Below are 20,801 nucleotides of genomic sequence, written 5' to 3'. Positions count from 1 at the left end.
GGTATGTGCAGCCGCTTATAAGTCATAATAGGGCTGACTTTATATTTGCATGTTTTAAATTTTTTAATTTTTTTTTCTTTTATTTCGGATACAGCCCAATTTCCCGCAGGTCATCACTTTTTCTTAACTGGCACGCCTTTGACTCATTGGGTTGTGTGCGCCAGCCCTTTTATTGAGCACCTACTACGAGCGAGGCACTGGGCTCAACGTTCATCTGTAGTCTGACAACAACATGAAAGATGAAGCAATCTTACCTCAAGTTTACAAAGAAAACTGGGCCTTGGAGAGGTTAAACAATGTGTCCAAAATCAGGCAGCTAGGGGCGTCGGACGCTGTCTGAACTCAGAGCAGGAACTCACTCCTTCACCAGCTGCCTCCCTTTAAAGGAGCAAATAAACTGCTCTGAAACTGCGCAGCCTGAGTGCCAGCCTTCAGTCATTCCTTACAGCAGGAATGCTTCATCCTGCTGTCAAATCCGAAACTGTGTGCAAGATTATGTGTGAACCCTGGGGAGGGGACCCAGATTTTTAAGGAGTCAGTGATCCCAAGAAGGTTAAGAGCCAGCACCTGGGCAGGCTGTCAGCTTCCCCATTCTCTAAGTTCCTGGCGCTCGCTGTCCAGGGAGCACTGCGGCAGGGGTGGGAAGTTCTGGCTTTCAGTCCCAGTCTTGGCACTACTTCTCCGAGGGCTGTTGGCCCAGGCAGCTAACCTATGGAACACAGATTTCCCTTCTCTTTTCCCCTGGCCCTATTTATAATTAAACTTTCCCTGTCAAGGATTTTTTTGTTTTTAACCATTGTTTGTATTATTCCATTGTTTTAACGTATATGGAGTCATTAAAAAGTCGCCAATTCTACACTGAAGCACAGGGATAAACAATGCCAGGCCAGCTTACCTCTCTGGGCCTCAGTTTTCCACCTGTAAACTGACCCGCTTGGGTCAGCTGGATCAGGTTGCTTGCATTCCCATTAGGCTCAAGACACAAAGCTAGCTACCAAGCAACCCGGACCGGCGTCGTAGCTCCCGCACTCCCCCAACCTCCCTTCCCGGATCTGATCAGCAGCTGTTTTCCCGCAACCTTCCCTGGCCCTATGCTGCCGGCCCCAATCACCCGGGCGGACTCACCGCTCGCGCAAGGTGCCAGCTCGACCGCCCCAGCGATTGCGCAGCCAGGGAAGGAGAGGCGCCGCGCTCCCGGCCCCACGCGGCCCTGGGGCCTGCGAGCGCTGTTCTGAGGGAGGGCGCCGGCGGTCGCGGCTCTGCCCACGCTGCGTATGTGCGTGCGCCGAGAGGGGGCGGCCCCGGCTCGCGCCTTTGTTAATTGTCCAACTGGAGGCAGGTTGTTTTCCACTGGGCGCTCTCTGGAGTGGGTCCCAGCCGGGGTGGCCCGGCGACTGCAGCAACTACCGTGCGCTGGCCCGCAGCCAGCGCGAAGCCTTGCAAGTGGGTGTCAGTGCTGCGCCCGGTGACCCACCCACCCGCGACTTCTCATTTAGGCACCTACTCCTCCCTCAGGCTACTCAGCACCAAAACAGGGACCGGCAGTTAGGCCATCCGGTGGGAATGTTGACCCCAGGATCCCTGAATATCTGTGCTCCTGCCCGAATCACCAAACTTTAGGGCTGGACCTTGATTTTAATTCTGAGTGCCGGCTGCGCAGGATTTCTGGGTTCCTATCCTAGCTCTCTTGGGAGCCCTCTGCGCAATCTTAGATAAATCTGCCAGTCTCCCTGCACCCCAGTTTCCTTTTCTATGACTCACAGTAGTGAGTGGGACTCTGTTCTAGGCACCAAGTATTCAGCAGTCAACATAACAGACAAGGTCCCTGCCCCCTTGGGGCGTGTCTGACAATGAACACACACTTGAAAGTGATCATTACGTGAAAAGTACGGAAAGTTTCATATCAGGGCAACCAAATTTTGTTTATGGAGTCAAGAATGGACTAGATTAACTTTTCTAAATCCTCCAATTCTAATATTCATTCTTACTCTCATTATGTGAACGTTATTACTATTATTAGTGATAGCACTAGTAATATTGCTTACTCAGTGCCAGGTACTGTACTAAACATTTTATTTGTATTTCCTCAGCAATAAGATTCATAACTTCTCTAACGATAGGTATACCTATTATCATCCTCATTTTAGAGAGAAAAACTGAGGCTAGAGAAATGAAAGTAACTTGCTCACTGTCACACAGCTACTAAGTGACAGGACCAGTACTCAAATTCAGACTGTCTGAGGCCTCAGGGTGCTTAAGCACTACTCTACATGCATAAAAATATGAAGACCAGCATGGTGCTGTATCTTGAATGTGATGGATGAGAACAATAGAAGAGGAGGGGGTGGTTTTAGTCTGTAGAGGAGAAAAGCAAAGGAAGTTGAGAGCTTTCTTAAAGAGCTGTCCATGCATCAGACTTCACGTACATGAACTTAGAGGTCACTAGCATGGGGAAAGCTATAAGGAGACAAATTGCAAGTATGTAAGGTAGAACTTATCTAACAATCAGAGCATTTCAAAAATGACATCAGTTGCCTGGAGAGAGTGAGCATCCTGTCACTAAAGGTCAGCATCCAACTAGAGAGGCTTATTGGTTATTGGGGATGCTTCAAAGAAGAGTCATGCAAAAGTTAAAGTTTAGGTGATCTCTAAGTTTCCTTCTAATTCTGAAGGAATTCTGAAGAGAATTTGAGTCCTAGAGTGGTTAAGTGACTTGTCCAAAGTCACCCAGGGAATGAAGACCTGACCCCCAAAACAAGTCTGACTTCTAGATCAGACTTCCTGTTTGTGGGTGAGGGTCTTGTGAGTGCTCAGCACCTCACTTTATGCTCCTTTTGTGTGTGTGTGTGTGAGAGAGAGAGATCACTTGTCCCAGGTGTCTGGAATCATCTGCTTTACCTATTTACTTTCCATTACTAATATGCATGTGCCCTTCTTCCTTGCTTGTGTTGAATATTCTGTGTTTTCAGATAGAAGTGTCAAACCTCCTGGGCAAATTACTATAATATAGGGGTTCAATAGGTAGTGGAGTCCCTGCTTCCCTGGAGTACAATTTATTTCATAAGTTAAGGAAAAGGAGAGAAGCTAGGTGATATTTTTATTTGAAACTGATGTTTCTTTGATTCTATTTTAGGACTATGGGTTATCTTGAGTTAAATTTCTAATGCACTGGGACTAATTCCCCATCTTTCATCCTAGTCACAAATATTTTGATAAGCAGAAATCTAGTTGTCAGCTTCAAAAGAGGCATTCTTTTCTCAGAGCTCTGGAGAGCTACTTGTTTGTTTTGACTGGAAACCTCTAACAAAGGAATCCAATGCCTTTTGGGATTGATTTCTAGGACATTTACAAAGAAATGGATATCACCTTGTCCCCAGTGATACTAACTCGAAGATAAAAAGAATTCCCCTTCACTTCTACCCTCAACAGAGTGAGCAATTTTTTAATTTTTGAAATTTTTAAATTTTTTTGGCCTCATGGCGCAGCATGCGGGATCTTCCCCAGCCAGGGATCAAACCCATGCCCCCTTCAGTGGAAGTGCAGAGTCTTAACCACTGGACCACCAGAGAAGTCCTTAATTTATTTATTTTTTTTTAATTAATTTATTTATTTTTGGTTGTGTTGGGTCTTCGTTTCTGTGCGAGGGCTTTCTCTAGTCGCGGCGAGTGGGGGCCACTCTTCATCACGGTGCGCAGGCCTCTCACTGTCGTGGCCTCTCTTGTTGTGGAGCACAGGTTCCAGACGCGCAGGCTCAGTAGTTGTGGCTCATGGGCCTAGTTGCTCCGCGGCATGTGGGATCTTCCCAGACCAGGGTTCGAACCCGTGTCCCCTGCATTGGCAGGCAGATTCTCAACCACTGCGCCACCAGGGAAGCCCCTTAATTTATTTTTTAAGAAAATATATTTACCTGGTTCAAAATTTCAAAGTATACTGTCAGGGCTACAGCTTATTCATCTTTGGACTCCTCTCAGTGCCTGGCATATTGCCCTGTATATAGTAGGTGCTTAATAAGTGATTATTGACTGGGTAAGTGAATGAGTGTGAATTAAGAAGTTGTGGGAGATAAAGAATAGTTGGTTTAGGGTGGGGCAGCAGATATTTTCCCTGAGGTGCATGGGCTTAAGGGAAACCTAGACACAACTCCCAGACCAGTTGCATATCTGACCATGACTTTATCCAGAGATCTGTACTAAAAGCAGCAACATCAGACTCTTTTGGGTTGAGCGTTACCTAAAGACTATGTACTAGCCAGTCTTTTGGTTGTACACAACAAAACCCGATTTTAGTTAACTGAAGCAGAAAAGGAATTTATTCAAAGAGTATTGGGGAGCTCAAAGAATCAATGCAAAGACTAGAAAACCAGGCTAAGAATACAGGAGGCACCAACGTAGGCTGGGTGGCCAGACACACAGAGGAAACCACGCCATAGGAAAGATGCTGCTGCTGGACACTGGCAATGCCCTGGGAACTGCGTGCCATAGCTGACCCAGCTGCCATCACTGCCACCAGATACTGAATACCACCACTACCAGAGTAAATTTTACACATTGCCTGCTTCTCTTTTTTTTTTTTTTTTTTTAATGTATTTATTTTATTTATTTTTGGCTGCATTGGGTCTTTGTTGCTGTGTGTGGGCTTTCTCTAGTGGCAGTGAGTGGGGGCTACTCTTCGTTGCGGTGCACGGGCTTCTCATTGCGGTGACTTCTCTTGTTGCAGAGCACGGGCTCTAGGAGCCCAGGCTTCAGTAGTTGTGGCATGCGGGCTCAGTAGTTGTGGCTCGTGGGCTCTGGAGCGCAGGCTCAGTAGTTGTGGCGCATGGGCTTAGTTGCTCCATGGCATGTGGGATCTTCCCAGACCAGGGCTCGAACCCATGTCCCCTGCATTGGCAGGCGGATTCTTAACCACTGCGCCACCATGGAAGCCCTGCCTGCTTCTCTTGACCCCTATCTCCAGAATCACAATCCTGGAGGGATGGGCTAATCAGTCATGCTTGGGTCCCAAGCAGTCAACAATCAGGAAAAACTGATACCAGGGCCTTTTGGCTTCCATGAGTGAGATGTAGGGGCCTGCCTCACACCGTGGCCTGTTCCCCAAACTTATAAAGGCAATTTGGAGGCTGGGCAGCCAGGAATATGACAAATGTCCACTATGAAGTCCTCTAATAATTTATAGGCCTAAACTGAAAGAATTAAAGAGTATAATCTGTGTAAAATGCTTAATACAGCACCTGAGCTGAACTCTCAAAACCAGAAGAGGTGGCTGTCATACTTATTACTCAACTTGTTAAAATTTTAGCTAGTCAAAGAGCTTCTTTACAGTAACAATATTTTCTTCCCAAGCCTCTCCTTTTATTTCTTATTGGAATCACTTATAATTGCAGAGCTGAGCAAAGAAAGGTTGCGAAGGGGTAAACTGTGTCAAAAGTGTACTTAGCAGCTCAGTGGGGACAGTGCCATGAGCATAATAAATCCAATTTATTTTTCTGATAAATTTTTAAGAAGACTGCCTACCTCTTTTAGAGTCTCAGTCTTGGGATCATATCTATTTTTTAATTTAATTCTATGAAATTTACCACTCTAATTTCTACAGTAATACTAAAAATAGGTGCTACTTACTGAGTACCTAATACATGCCAGAAATTTTTCATGGATTATTTCTAATCGTGACAGTCATCCTATATGATAGATATTATTTGCATTTTACAGATGAGGAAACTGAAGCTCAGAGAGATGAAGTAACTTGTCCAAGAGTACATGGCTCATAGGTGATAAGTGCATAACCAACTACTACTACTCCATATTTTCTCTCACTTGGTTGCTTTCTCCAAAGATTCCCATCACCATTTTTTAAAAATTCTACTAAGTCCAAATGTATGTTTCTCGAATCATTTATTCATGCTTCTGAGATTTTAAATTGTCAGAAAGGCAAGTCAAGAAATTATTGGTTGCCGGGTCTTTAGCAGAATTAAACTTTCATCAGATAACAAGCTAGTGTAGTAACCTCATTAGCAACATATAAAAAATTTTATAACAAGAGTGTCTGCTTTATTGAGCCCATATTATAAGCGAGATACTCTGCTAGTCAGCCCTAAAAGAAAAGTATTACCATCTTCTTTTTACAAATGAGAAACCTGAGATTTAGAGAGATTCAGAAACTTGCCAGGGGCCTTGCTGCTAGAAGTGGCAGAACTGGGACTGCAACCTCAGCAGTATGACTCCAAAGCCTGCATTTCTTCCAGTGTGTCATACCACCTCTGGGCCAGTTTGCTAATTTGTATTGAGAAACACCACTTAGTACTGATACTTCTTTTGTTTCTCTCCCTTCCTGGCTTCCAGAGGCTTCCCTGTGGGTTCCTGGCTCTTTGCAGGTATAATAACCCTTCTAAGAACAGAGCTGTTCTCTCTCCCTTCCAGGTTTTCTGGCTCCTTCATCCCGTGGGCAAGACCACAACCTCCCCACACAGACCCGGCCTTGAGCTCTGGAATAGTTCTGTTCTTAATCTGTAGAAATATGTGGAGCCTTGGCTATGAAGCTTAGGAGAGTCCCTCTAAGTCTACTTTGCTGGAACTCCATCACTGATTAAGTGCCTTAGTTCTAGTAATTGGTTTTAACCCATTACCACCGTGATTTGTTAGCCAAGTTTGGGGGAACTTACTTTGCTTCTACTGTACTCCTTGTATTAGTCAGTACTCCTTTGGTTCTAGTGCCAGAAATCCAGCTCATCCAGAAGCTATAATCTCTATCAGAAGAAAAGACCATCTCTGCCTGTGTGTCTCTTCAAGAGATCAAACCCTCCAAAAAGCTGTCCAGCAGACTTCTTCTATATCATTGACTAGAATAGCATGTCCATATCTAACCATACCTAAACCAATCACTGACTGGCTTAGATGAATGAACATTCAACATTGGGCCAGCTCCCTTCTGAAGCATATAGTCATGTAGCCTTGACAAAATTGGAGTCTTATTGGGAAAGAGGAAAAATCAGGGGGAATGTTCTTGGGTAGGCAGCCAACAGTATCTGCTGTAGGAGGGAGACAGCAATTCTACAGGGAGCTTGGGGAGCCAAAGATATGGTAACCCTCCTGCTGAGTCTTTAAAGAGAATTTTTACCAAGCAGATAGGCATAGAAAGTTACGCCAGGGAGAAAGGACTACATGCAAAGGCATAACAATATGCAACTACCTTGTGTTTTTCAGAGACTGCAATCACTTCATTGTAACTGGACTGAATGGTATACATTGAGGTGTGCAGTGACAGGGAGGCTCCAGATCATGCAAGGCATGTATGCCATACTAAGGAATTTATACTTTACCTGTAGGCGATGGGGGAGTCACTGAGGAATGGGGATAGCATGATATTATTAGAATTTTAGAAAGATCATCTGTCCAGAGAATGGAAAACGGATCCCAGAAGGAAATAAGGCTGGAGGGTGAGAGACCAGTTAGAAAATTGTACTTTTCAGACAGGGGAGAGATAATAGGCTTCAGATTAATGCTGCAGTGATAGTGAAGTAGAGGGCGGGAGGGTAAGAGTAAAATGCTAAAGAAATATCTATAGAATTTGAGGACATCTACAGGATGTGAGGATGGAGGGCCTATGCTGACTCTGAGATTTATGTTTTGGGTAAGTAGATGGATGCTGGTAGCCTACATTAAAGAAAAAGCATCCTAGGGGACTTCCCTGGTGACGCAGTGGTTAAGAATCTGCCTGCCAGTGCAGGGGACATGGGTTCAAGCCCTGGTCCGGGAAGATCCCGCATGCCACGGAGCAACTAAGCCCATGCACTACAACTATTGAGCCTGTGCTCTAGAGCCCACGAGCCACAAATGCTGAGCCTGCGGGCCACAACTACTGAAGCCTGAATGCCTAGAGCCTGTGCTTGACAACAAAAGAGGCCACTGCAATGAGAAGCACACACGCTGCAACGAAGAGTAGCCCCCGTTCACCACAACTAGAGAACGCCCGTGTGCAGCAACAAAGACCCAACGCAGCCATAAATAAATAAATAAATAAATTTATTTTAAAAAAAAGAAAAAGAAAAAGCTCCTAGAGAAGGAAAGTTTTGGGGACAAGTAATGCAACCAGTTTGGGACTAGCTGACCCTGTGGCTTATCCAAGTAGAGGTATCCAGTGGGAAGATGGATGTAAGGTTCTGGGAGAGAGAAGTTTGGCTTGGCAGTATAGATTTGGAGATCACTGCCATATCTACTGTACAGGGAGCTGTAAGAGTGAATGAGATCACCCTGGGAAAATAGGAAAGACATAAAAAGAAGAAGCCTAAGGACAAAGACCTGGTGAACACAGCCAAGCAGCAGGCAGAGAAAAGGGAGCCAGCAAAAAAGACTGAGAAAGAACAGTCAGATAAAGCTAGGAAGAGAGCCAGACTTTTATTAAACTTCCTTATGAACAACTTCCTTCAACTGCTGTGTTTCACCTGGTGTGTTTCACACCACCAACTCCTTCCAACTGCTGTATTTCACACCACCAAGTAAAACTACAGTTGAAATATTTGACCAGTACCTTTTCAAATATTGTTTGAATATTGGAATATCAGATTTTTATTCATTGGTTTTTTGTTGGAGGTACCCTCTGTCAGGTCAAAGCAATGCTTTCCTGGAAACTGCATGAGAAAGAAGTCTAGTGAGAAAAGGAAACTCCCTCTCCTGCAGTATGCATTCACCACGCTGGACTATAGGCTCAAGGTCTTACTGCCACTATTTAAAAATCAGCAATTGAGGGCTTCCCTGGTAGCGCAGTGGTTGAGAATCTGCCTGCCAATGCAGGGGACACGGGTTCGAGCCCTGGTCTGGGAAGATCCCACATGCCTTGGAGCAACTGGGCCCGTGAGCCACAACTACTGAGCCTGCGTGTCTGGAGCCTGTGCTCCACAACAAGAGAGGCCGCGATAGTGAGAGGCCCACGCACCGCGATGAAGAGTGGCCCCCGCTCGCTGTAACTAGAGAAAGCCCTCACACAGAAACAAAGGCCCAACACAGCCAAAAATAAATAAATTAAAAAAAAAAAAATCAGCAATTGGGTGGGCAAGGGTATAACCAATTAGTAAGAGTGTGAGTTGACAAAACCTTTTTGACTCAGGAATTTCACTTCTATTAATTTATCCTATAGAAATCCACACACAAGTGCACAAAGATACATGCATATTGCTGTGGTTTGTGACTTTTAAAAAATCAAAGTGAAGGGATAGAAACAGCTCAAAAACTATCAGCAGGAGATAGTTAAATAAATTCCAGTATGTCCACACCATGGAATACTACACAACCAATTAAAAGAACAAGGTTTATCTCAAGGTACGGACATGTGGAGAAGTCCACGTTATAGATATGATATATTGTTAACTGAAAAAAGGCAGGTTTCAGAGCCATATGCTGAATATGTACATATGTAAATCTACATTATATATACATATATTCCATTCAATCATTCAACGGCTATTATTGAGGCAGGCACTGAGCTGGGGATACATTAGTGAATAAGACAGAGAAAGTTCCTGTCTCATTAAGCAAATGTTCTAGTGAAGGAATTAAGTCAATAAAAGAGTTATATATATATATATATATACATATAAAATTTTAGATACTAGTAAGTGCTGTGAAGGAAAATGAAGTAGGGTAAAGAGCTGAAAAGTAACTAGGTATGGTGAGGAGGTGTGTGTAAGGGGCTATTTTAAATAATTTGGTCACGAAAAATGTTTCTAAGGAGAGAACATTTTAGCAGTGACCTGAATAAAGTGAATGAGTGTATTAGAGTTTTCCAGAGAAAAAGAACCAACAGGATGTGTGTGTGTGTATGTGTGAGAGAGAGAGACAGAGAGAGAGAGAGAGAGAGAAAGAGAGACAGAGAGAGATTTATTTTAAGGAATTAGCTCACGTGATTGTGAAAGCTTGGTAAATTCAAAATCTGCAGGGTAGGCCAGCAAGCTGAGACCCAGGGAAGAGTTGCAAAGAGTTCCAAAGGCTGTCTGCTAGAACTCCTTCTTGCTTGGGAGAGGTCAGTCTTTGTTTTATTAAGACCTTCAAATGACTAGATGAAGCCCACCATACTATGGAGGGTATTTTGCTTTACTCAAAGTCCATCTACTTAAACATTAATTTCATCCAAAAAATACCTTCATAAAAACATCCAGAATGTTTGACCAAACATTTGGGTATTATGGCCCAGCTGAGATGACAAATAAAATTTATTATCACAAGTTCATCCCTTGTTAACTTGGCACGCATATGCATCTCCTTAAACCATACCTGGTCTCCAAATAAAGACAATAACAAGGTCATACTTTCACCTACCATGATACAACCATCTTGTATACAATTGAAAACACACTAACTCTTTCCCCAGAGAGGAAACAAAGTCCTTGGGTGATGTTTACTCTTCTTGATAACCTGTAACTGCTTTCTGCCATGAGAAGTTGGCAGCTCAGAAGAGGGCCTTTACCAGAACTTGACCTTGCTGGAACCCTGATCTCAGACTTCCAGCCTCCAGAACTGTGAGAAAATAAATTTCTGTTCTTTAAGATACCCAGCCTATCTATGGTATTTTGTTATAGCATACCGAACTGACTAAGACTGGCAGAAAGGGAAATTGTTTTCAACCAGGGATGCAGGAATAACTGGTTATCCATATGGAAAAGACATACCTTTGTTTTCTTTTTTTCTCTTATCCCCTTATCATGTAAACATAAGATGCACTGACTTTATATCATAGCATTCAAGTATTGTTAACGAGAAATAATGCAATGCTTGATCTTGTTCAGAAAGCACAATAGGTTTGCTCAAACTCCTGACACTTGCTTAGTCCCTCAAATGTTATTCTAAATTCCCCAACTCCAGCTCTTTCCTGGGCATTTAACATTTGAATGTTCAGATCCAACTAGGTGATTCTGGCCCAGCACAATGCTTGGCTACAGAAGCCGGCTAATGCAACAGCAAATGATCATATCCACAAGATGGCAGCATTGTATAATCATTGAAAACCATAATCTGGCATGGGTTCTTGAACATACCTTTCTGTGGCATATTACGTGATCTGTTAAGTGGACTTTTATATATATCTTCACTTAATCTTGAAATAAATGAGCAGTTTCCTTCCCAGAATGTTTTACAGTTTTGAGATGCATGGGCTGGAGAAATAAAAAAGCAGATTCTTTAGCGTCAGAAAAAAATCTGAGTTCAAGTACAAAATGCACCCCTAACTTATTTAGGGCACTTAAGCAAGTTAACTAAGATCTCTGGGCCTCAGTCACCCTATCTAAAAATTTAAAACAATGAAATTACTTTCCCCACAAGATCTTTTTTTTTTCCTTTTTGACATAAGGTAATGTGAGTAAGAACAACACTGCATGGGAAAATCGATCAGAGTATATGCCCTCTGAAAACTCAGTATCTTCAGGTTGATTAGAAAAAAGGGTCTGAGGCCTTTAGAATAGCTTAGAATATATTATTTCTGTTCCCTATGACACATCTTAAAAGCCTATGGTGTGGGGCTTCCCTGGTGGCGCAGTGGTTGGGAGTCTGCCTGCCAATGCAGGGGACACGGGTTCGAGCCCTGGTCTGGGAAGATCCCACATGCTGCGGAGCAACTAGGCCCGTGAGCCACAACTACTGAGCCTGCGCGTCTGGAGCCTGTGCTCTGCAACAGGAGAGGCCGCGATAGTGAGAGGCCCGCGCATCGCGATGAAGAGTGGCCCCCACTTGCCGCAACTGGAGAAAGCCCTCGCACAGAAACGAAGACCCAACACAGCCAAAAATAAAATAAAATCAATTAATTAATTAAAAAAAAAAAGCCTATGGTGGTAACCTTGTCAAAAGGAATCAACTACACAAAGAAATCAGTTGCGGTAGTATAATAGTCGATACACCTATTTTTGGTTTGGGGTAATAATTAAGTTCCTATTTCAGCTGACGGACTGTCTTCCTCCACCAGAAAGGTTAGAAAAAGTCACCTCTGGCTTGAATTGCCTAATTACAGCAGCAGGGTACATTTGTATGGGGTTTATGGCTTAAACACGGTGCTTTTACATATCCTATTTCAACTAAGCAGAAGCTATGGTAATCGACGACATAGTGTGGGCCAAGAAAATATAAGCTAAGAAGGTCAACAGAATTTGAAATTCTAAGCAACAAAAGAAAATGTTTCATATAGGTTAGAAGGGGCTATCATTTGCCTAGACTAGAAGAACACAGATAAGCAGTCTTAGGAGTTCAGGTCAGGTTCAGGGTCCAACAGGAAGTAAGGAGGGTCTGGAAAGTCTGATAGGTAAGTAGCATTTAAATAGGTCAGTTGGCTTTAGAATCTGAAAGGGGGAGAGGCAGAAGTAATTAACACTGGTGAGGCAAGAGTAAGCAGCATTGTCCGGGAGGGATGGCTGTAGGTAAATAATTGAGGTCAGGTAGCCAGGATCTGTGAACCAGCTGTAGAACCAGGGACTACAGGGTTTGAGATTCAGACATGGAGGAGATGGGTGTCAGCCCTCAAAAGTATGTGGGAATTCAGACACAGCTAGAAGTCAGAACCCAGACCATTATTGAGCACCAAGTTGTGTAACTTTGACACTGAGAGATCAATTGAGCTGCAGGTGGGCTGGGTCAACCAGCTGGAGGGGGATGATTTAAATCAACCATACGTCAACTGAGGTAGTGACTGCTAATATACTCCCTATCCAGATCTAGAGCAGGCACCAGGGTCTGGACAGGACATGCTAACTGTGAGAGTGAACAGGCATACTTTATAGAACACTGGTATGGATCTTAGGGAGTTCTCAAGAAGTCACCACACCTCTCCAGAGCTTCAGCTTCATCACACACAAGATGAATATAATAAAAGATGCTTTACGTATCTCTAAAACAGGTCAGGAAAAGCACAATTTAGTGAATGAGAAATTACTTCATGAATTGTAAAGGGCTCTATAAACATAATTTGACATCTTTGGCTTTGTGGATTAGGGGCCTACAATCCAGAGTTTTTTTGTTTGTTTTGTGTGTGTGTGTGTGTGTGTTTTCCCCCAATCAGGCCCTGGGCTCTGCTCATTGCAGAAAGTCTTTTTGCAGTGGTGTTGGGCTTGGCCAGCATCAAATGGAGCAGCTATTCCATTTTCTGTGATCAGCATCAGTGCTTCCCAGCATTAGCATGGAGAGATGACAGTTAACAGGATGTGTTCTTAGGACCTGTTCTCTTCAGGAATGGCAACTCAAGCATCTTGAAAATTTAGTCTCACAAAGAAAAGTAGATCACTCTAGTGAGTAATAATGAGTCATTGGGAGCAGGGTTTCACGCCCTTGCTAATGAACAACGCAGGGGAAGAGAACAGAGGCTGAGAAAACAAAGGGACAGAGAAACTGCAGGAACTCCAAAACACTAATGAAATTCTTCCAAATAAAAAGTAGCCTACACAGGACTTCCCTGGTGGCGCAGTAGTTGAATCCGCCTGTCAAGGTAGGGGACATGGATTTGAGTCCTGGTCCGGGAAGATCCCACATGCCGCAGAGCAACGAAGCCCGTGTGCCACAACTACTGAGCCTGCGCTCTAGAGCCCATGAGCCACAACTACTGAGCCTGCGTGCCACAACTACTGAAGCCCGCACACCTAGAGCCCGTGCTCCACAACAAGAGAAGCCACCACAATGAGAAGCCCGCGCACCACAACGAAGAGTAGGCCCCACTCGCCGGAACTAGAGAAAGCCCACGCGCAGCAACGAAGACCCAACACAGCCAAAAATAAATAAATTTTTTAAAAAAGCCTACACCAATATCCCCGAACGCCATGCATGACAGTGCATTTCCAGGAATTAATAGCTTGCGTTATTAAAATAGAAATTTAAAAATATAATTTGATTATCTAAATATTGCTAGGTCAGACAGACTGACCAGAACAAGATAATGGGGGTGAAGTGGGGAACACAGGGGAAACCTAGGCATTTCAACTTTTATAGTGCCTTTCAAGGCCTGGCCTTGGTAAGGTTTTCAATGTGTACACGGAACATCAATGATTTGAATTTCCTCCCTGTCAGGACATCTCTCTGGCATTTAATTATTACACTGCAGAATGTTCATTGCAAACAAATGAGTTAAAGCCTCAGGCATTATTTCAAAGCAGCTCTGAGAGGGAGGGGTGGGGCTAGCGTACACAGTATTAGAAGAGGATATGAAACAAGTTTTGCTTGATTTTCACTGTTGAATCTCATTCCTTGCCAGGAATACGACTGTGCTGAACAGTAAAATCATTTTGTGCTTGCCCTGTATGAGAATCTAAGCAAGGATTTTTTTAGACTGAAAGGGACCTACAGAGGTCATTTAAGTGAGGTCCCTCCCCCACCTGCAGGGAGAATTACAGCCTTTCTTAAATATTTTAGAAAGAAGATATTTCCCAAACTCTTCTAATTTGGGAGTGTCTTCTAATTTCTAACTATCTATCTATTGCTATGGTTCACTGTTAAGAGAATTTGATTTTCCTGACAAGTATTAAGGAGAATGGGTGAGGATCTGCCCATCAGAATTTTACATATTATCTGAATTATAAGAAGCTATAAAAGGCAAAGAGCATGTTAATGTCTTCCTTCTACTTCAAATACAGGAGTCATCGTTAGTATATAGTACAATATTTTTTAAACCTATAAAGAGCTTTAGAATCTGACTTCTCTTTTAGAAGATTACAATACTGAAGCCTCAGAAAATACTTAAGGTAGAGTCACAAATAAAATTCAGTTTTTCTGAATACTTAGCTCAGGACACATTTCCTTACACCATTTAACCTAGCTCTTAAATACCCAAATAAAGGGATATTCCATCTGGTTTCTCCTCTCCCACCCCAAACTACTTTTTAAGAATAAAATGTGTCCACTACTTTAGTACTGTTTCCAGGGGCTCTTGCTTTAAGTTAGGAAAACTTCCAGGTCCTCTGCTACTCTAAATGTAGATGGCAACATTTTATTTATATATAGGTGGCAAAGGAGGCATTCTCATTGAACAAAGTACAGTGAAAAGCCTAACTCAAGCATTTAAAATATTTCTGTAGTAAAGTCTGGGTTAATCTCAGTTTTGGAACAGTGACAGTTTGAATTCTTCCCCATCTCTAAGACCCCACACATTTATTTTTGTGAGAATACACTTTTATATCTATGGGAATACTTGAGCTCATGCAAAATACGAGAGATTTGAGCACATATGAAATTATTCTGTTTTTCATACTAAGTTAACTATGTTCTTGGTTTTGAGGGTCCTTTGATCCCCATTCTCTCTTACAGGAAACTAATTTTCCCCCTTCCTTGAACTGAATCTACATATCTAAAGAATGCAATTGCTTCATTAATTGCCAACAAATGTTAGCAATTGTTAGCTGTGTCCATAAAAGGGACATTTTTAATCTTATGAGCACATCCCTGTAAACCACGGATTTACAAAATACTTGAGATTTTGAAATGGGTGGGGAAGGGAATAGGGGAGTTGCAAAAAAAGCTCTCTTCTAATTAAGTTTATTAGGTTTTACAACAATGGCTGGTCAGTAAAGATAATCTAACAACCTCTTTCAAGGACAGAAGGAAAGGATAAAGATTTAAATTTGTAAAGATAAATCTAAGTAATGAGAAGATAGGATAGCCCACGAATATGGGTTTATTCATCACAAACTACCAAAACAGAATCAGTTGTTGTTTATGATACAAGGGATTTTAAGACCTTAGGATTTCTAAAAATATATCCTAACCAATTAATTCTGGATGTGGGCAGAGATTTAGCTATAGGAATATTCACTGAAATTGTTTATACTAGCAAAAGTTTGGAAATAACTAAAATACTCCATTGAGATTGGTTAAATGTTGTTCTGTCAATATGATACATATTTAATATAGAGACACTAAAAATGATATTTTGGAAGATTACTTAGTTACACGGAAATAGGTCTCCAACAAATCATTAAGTGAAAAAACAGATCTCAAAACTGAAAGTGCACTATGACTACCTGTTGCAAATTTTAAGAAATAAAATTAAATATATGTGTGTACACACATATGTACTGGTAAGTATACATACACTCAAGATACACACACAGAATACACATAGGAAAAAAAAAAGACTGGACACATATACAGCAAATTGTTAACATTTCATGATTATCTCTAAGAGATTTTTGTTTCCTTTTTTCTGATTTATCAAACTTTCTAAATTTTTCAAATGAATACTTGTCACTTTTATAAGGAAAAGAGCAGTCAACATCTTATGTGTAAATGAGCATACATGTGGAACTTATCAACTTTAGAATCTTGAAGGCATATGGTTCAAAAGCACAGATATATATGTTCAAAGAATTAAATTAATTGAAATAAATTTATGGTTAATGACCCCATAAAAGGTAAAAAATGTTTGCAGAATGTCTCAAAAGTGTTTGAAGTTGCTATCGTAGATGCAGCAATACACTTTCGCAAAACCTTGTGAATAACTCAGAGGGGGAGAACAGGAACTGAGACAAGAAAGGAACATAGAAACAGCTGTCACTGTCAAAGACTAGAAAAAAGACTTAATGGATTATCACTCTGATACAACAGGACATTTCTGATCTCATGTTTTCAATCACTTCATTAACTGGCTTATCTAATACTGATCATGCACAAAGCTACGTTACAGTAACAGTTAAACAACACATGAAAAAGCATTTGACATAGTCTCTGCCATTCCATTTTTCTACTTATTTGTACCAAACAACTCCAGAGATGGGCAGGCCACCTTTGTGATTTTATTTTCTTCCTTACTGCACCTATCTATACCTCTTAAGCTTGTCCTTATCATTTTACTTAAAACACACTCTGCTTTCCAGTGACCTTTCCTTGGGTAAGCACTGTGGTTTAAGAAAAAAAATTTTTTTTCAATTCATCTTGATCTCTCTTTGAAAACAAGTAATCAGCAGGGCATGACTGTCCCAATTTACCTTCTACCCTTTCCTTTTTCTCTTTATTTCAGTTAGAGGTTGGGGTTCTAATCCTTTCTTTGACACTAAGATCTGTATGATCTTGGGCAAGCCAGTTTGTCCTAGTTGGGCCCAACTGGTATGTGTGAAAGCACTGTGTAGATTGCAAAGCATTTACAAATATGATTATTGAACTAGATGATCTCAATTTCATTGAAGGTCTAAAATATTTATTCTATACCTTAAATTATATTTTTGGTGAATTCAGCTGATCCAGGAGTCAGGAATTGCATTTTGGCACATTGCAGAAGACTCCCTCCGTTACAGTAAAGCTGCTGATGATTCAAAACAACAGAATGGGGAATTCCCTGCTGTCCAGTTGTTGGGACTGTGTGCTTTCACTGAAGAGGACGCAGGTTCCATCCCTGGTCGGGGAACTAAGATCCCACAAGCCACGTGGTACAGCCAAAAAACAAAACAAAACAAACAAACAAACAAAAAACCCAGAATGATTTGTAACCAAAAACAGGTTCAATTACTGAGGCTGAAAGTTACCACGAATAATACATGATTTTAAGGAGAAGGCTGAATTCGTAGCCAACACCTAAAATCCCCATTTTCTACATTAAAAAACCCAACTTTTGCCCTTCTTAATCTGATAAATTTAAATCTTAAGATTTTCAACTGAAATCACATTTGAAAAGGCTACTACCACTCATATAGCATTTTAGTACATTTTGCTGGATATAGTCAATGTTGGAATAGTGATTACAGCAGGCAGGAAACAAGTGAGGAGACACACCAAAACATACACATAAAATCATAGACTCTCAGAGTTGAAAGGGCTTCTAAAAGTTATTTAGATTAGTGAGTCCCAGAGTGTGGCATTTCAAAAGCTTATAAAAGTTAAAAAAAAAAAAAAAATGGTGGGGAGGACAGACATAAAGTATCAACTTTTAGTTTTGCCAAACAAGGATATCAACAAAACAACCATCTACCATCAGGACCATTTTATAAAAGGGCACTTCAACAACACATATATAGGAAGATAAAACCTCATAATAACGTGTAATCTGAAATTAGATAAATTAAAGAAAAAATGCATTATACTTCTCTTTTCTAGTTATCTCATGGAAAACTTGATTTGCCCCTGTCCACGCACAGACCTTGGAGAATCCCTAATCTAGTCCACTCCATGCACACCGTTATCCCCCAACCCCGAGTTGAGCATCTGTATCCTCACTACAACAACAAAAAAATCCGTTTAAATGTATACCCCACCCCTTATAAGGAACTCTTTAAGCTGAAGAATCCATTAAATTTTGGATGGCTGTGATGGAAAATCAGCAGAATAGTAGCTATCTCTGAAAACTTGGAAACTTCAAGATGCTTAAACTTGACCATTTTTTTTTTTAAGACCAAACTCTAACAGCAGAGAATTTTAAGTAGGCCAGACATGCTTTAGAGTCACCAAAGGAGATTGTCTAGAAGTGTTGATTTGGGAGTCAGGTGGCCTGGGTTTTTGGTAGTGCCTCAAAAATTCATGCTAACCCTGAGTCTTTTCCCCCTGTTTTCAAATTCAAGACATTTAGGTCAGAGCTTTATGAATACAAATATTTAAGCCAGAAACAGAGTAACATGTAGGAATTCCAGGTATCTTCCAGGATGAACCCCATTACTAACTACTTCATCAGCTTTCAAACTGCAGTTAAGTCTACATTTTTTCCAGTTTTAATGAAATTATTTTATTTGGGATAGATTTTGCTTAAATTTTCACAACTGAGGTTTTGATTCACTCATTCATCAGGGTTTGATTCATATTGCAGATGATAGCATCAACACGCAGCTTTCTTTTGTGATCATCATTACTACCAAGCCCAGTTTTCCCAGGTCAAATTTTGTAAACCAAAATGTGCTCAAGATCTGATTCGCTAATTTTTAGTAAAAATTTTACCGTGTAGTTTTAAACATTGTCAATTTCATTTTGTAAGCGTTATTTCTACCCCATGTTTTTGGGTCAACACTGCAGTTTTCAACACGACCAAGATATGATTCTTCAAGGTTTCTTTTGCGGGGGGGCGGGGGCGAAGAGGATAACTTTCATATGGGCAGTTTTTTCACGGCAGTAATCTTATTTTCTATTCACATATATTGGCCATTAACATTACTCGAATATGGTTTTTTTCTTCCTTTGGGAATCAAATATCATCAGCGGGTAAACAACACAAAGACAGAGCGGCAGGGTTAATTCCTGCTTTCCCTCTTTTTCCCCTCCTGTAAAAACAGGGAATCCAACACTCCGTAAAGCGCAGAATTCTAATAAGACTCATCAACTAGACTGCTAAAACAGGGAGCCCTGAACAAACCCAGCCCGCACAGGGCTGCTTTTCTCTTTCTCTCCACTAGAGGCGATAGCCTCTTTCAAAAGAGAAATTGAGCTGGAATGGGCCGGTTGAGGGAGTAGCCCCCGTAAAGATCAAAAGGTTAAAAACCACCTCAAACAAAGAGCAAAGGTCAATACCCAACTCCCAAGCCCTGACGTATCCATCTTCCACGAAAAATGAAGGTGACTCCTCCCTAACATGGTCTCGAGACCTGGGGCCGCGTGGCCTTTCAGAAACCAGGCGGGTCTGAGGTGACTAACACACAGGTAGTTAGCAGTGAACAGCCAACGACCGGAAGTGGAAAGGAGCCCTGGGCGGGGATGAGGAGGCGCCACGGCACGCTTGCGCAGTCAGCGGGGTTGCAGTACGCGTGCGCAGTTGGGCGGTGACGGGGTGACGCTCGGAGCGTGGGCCGTGACTCTCACGGATCCGGTTCCGCCCTCCCTTCTCGCTGTCGACCCTCCGGGACTAGCGCCCGCAATCCTTTTCCCACAGTGCTCTGCGCCGTGAAGAAGCGGCTCCCGAGCGCTGGGGGCATTTTGTGTTGGCTGGAGCCGGGGTAACAAGATGGCGGCGTCGGCGGAGTGACAGGGGTACCCCCGGGGCGGGAGCCGGCGGCAGTGGTGGCAGCGGTATCGCCGCCCTAACTCACCGCTCTCCTTTTCCAGCCCGCGACGTCGCCGCGAAAGTGAGGCAGCGGCGGCCGCCAGAAGCAAGTGGCCCAGCCTGGTTACCGTGAGAACCCCCTCAACAATCTGCGGCCTGGCAAAAAGAAACCTGACAGCAGCGGTGATTAGGTTCCCCTTGGCCGACTCTGGGCCCTGTAACGCCAAGAAAAGAGCCAGCGTTTTCTGCTTCCTGCCTCCCTCCGGAGCCTTGCTCCGTGGACGAGCCCTAGAGGTCTCCCGTTCTCCCCTTAGAGGTGTCGGGGCTTAGCCCCAGCCTCCATCTTCGTCTCTCAGGATGGCGAGCAGCAGCGGCTCCAAGGCCGAATTCATTGTCGGAGGGAAATATAAACTGGTACGGAAGATCGGGTCTGGCTCCTTCGGTGACATTTATCTGGCGATCAACATCACCAACGGCGAGGTAATCACCTGGGGTGGGGTTCACGACTACGCTGCGCCTGCCCTCCCCCCCTCCCGCGAACTGTTCGGGCCTTTTCCCACCGCATGCACGCACTGGGAAGTCCAGAGGGAGCCAGTTTTCCTGCCTTAGGAACCTCCCCCGCTTTCTTTCCCTAAAAGGGAAGAACCCAAGATAAAGGTTGAGTGTACTAGGAAGTTTCCCAGCTTGTTAAAAATGCACCTTAATCGAACTTTTAAAACCGTCGTTTAAGGTGAGAACGGCAAAATCCTATTTCTGTGATCCCCATGTTTTTCTACCTATATTTTTAATTCTGCCGGGGTTCTTGTTCCCATTAGGACAGCATCCGATCGCCTGGTTTCTTCATAACCTCTCATTACGTTTTCTGGATGAATCGTTTTCCTGCACTTTAGAGGACGTGC

The 20,801-nt window shown here is 42.7% G+C and overlaps 2 protein-coding genes across 13 annotated transcripts in view; one reads left to right on the top strand and one right to left on the bottom strand.

Annotated features, from left to right (window-relative positions):
- Nucleotides 1-1,394, bottom strand: part of ARHGEF37 (Rho guanine nucleotide exchange factor 37) — a 66,091-nt gene extending 64,697 nt beyond the window's left edge. Inside the window, exons 1-2 of one of the 3 annotated variants that reach the window (XM_082382710.1) lie at nt 1,126-1,217; nt 255-378 (exon numbers count right to left, since the gene is read on the bottom strand). The gene's annotated coding sequence lies outside the window, so the exon portion shown is untranslated. Of the gene's footprint in view, nt 1-254; nt 379-1,125 lie in introns of all 3 variants that reach the window. The other 2 variants (XM_082382712.1, XM_082382711.1) reach the window with 2 other exon arrangements.
- An 18,248-nt stretch (nt 1,395-19,642) lies between these two features.
- CSNK1A1 (casein kinase 1 alpha 1) overlaps nt 19,643-20,801 on the top strand; it is a 48,959-nt gene continuing 47,800 nt past the window's right edge. For 2 of the 10 annotated variants that reach the window (XR_014242002.1, XM_082382770.1), the window contains exon 1: nt 19,643-20,382. Coding sequence is in view for 7 of the 10 variants with exons in the window: in XM_082382770.1 (XP_082238896.1) it covers nt 20,260-20,382 (123 nt within the window). In the remaining 3 variants the exon portion in view is untranslated. The remainder of the gene's footprint in view (nt 20,383-20,801) is intronic. The other 8 variants (XR_014242003.1, XM_082382771.1, XM_082382773.1 and 5 more) reach the window with 7 other exon arrangements.

The sequence above is a fragment of the Balaenoptera borealis genome (assembly GCF_965194805.1).
Source record: "Balaenoptera borealis genome assembly, chromosome: 2".
In the NCBI taxonomy this organism is placed as follows: domain Eukaryota; kingdom Metazoa; phylum Chordata; class Mammalia; order Artiodactyla; family Balaenopteridae; genus Balaenoptera; species Balaenoptera borealis.
The sequence above is the reverse complement of the archived record's forward strand: the minus strand, read 5'-3'. Positions and strand labels throughout refer to the sequence as shown.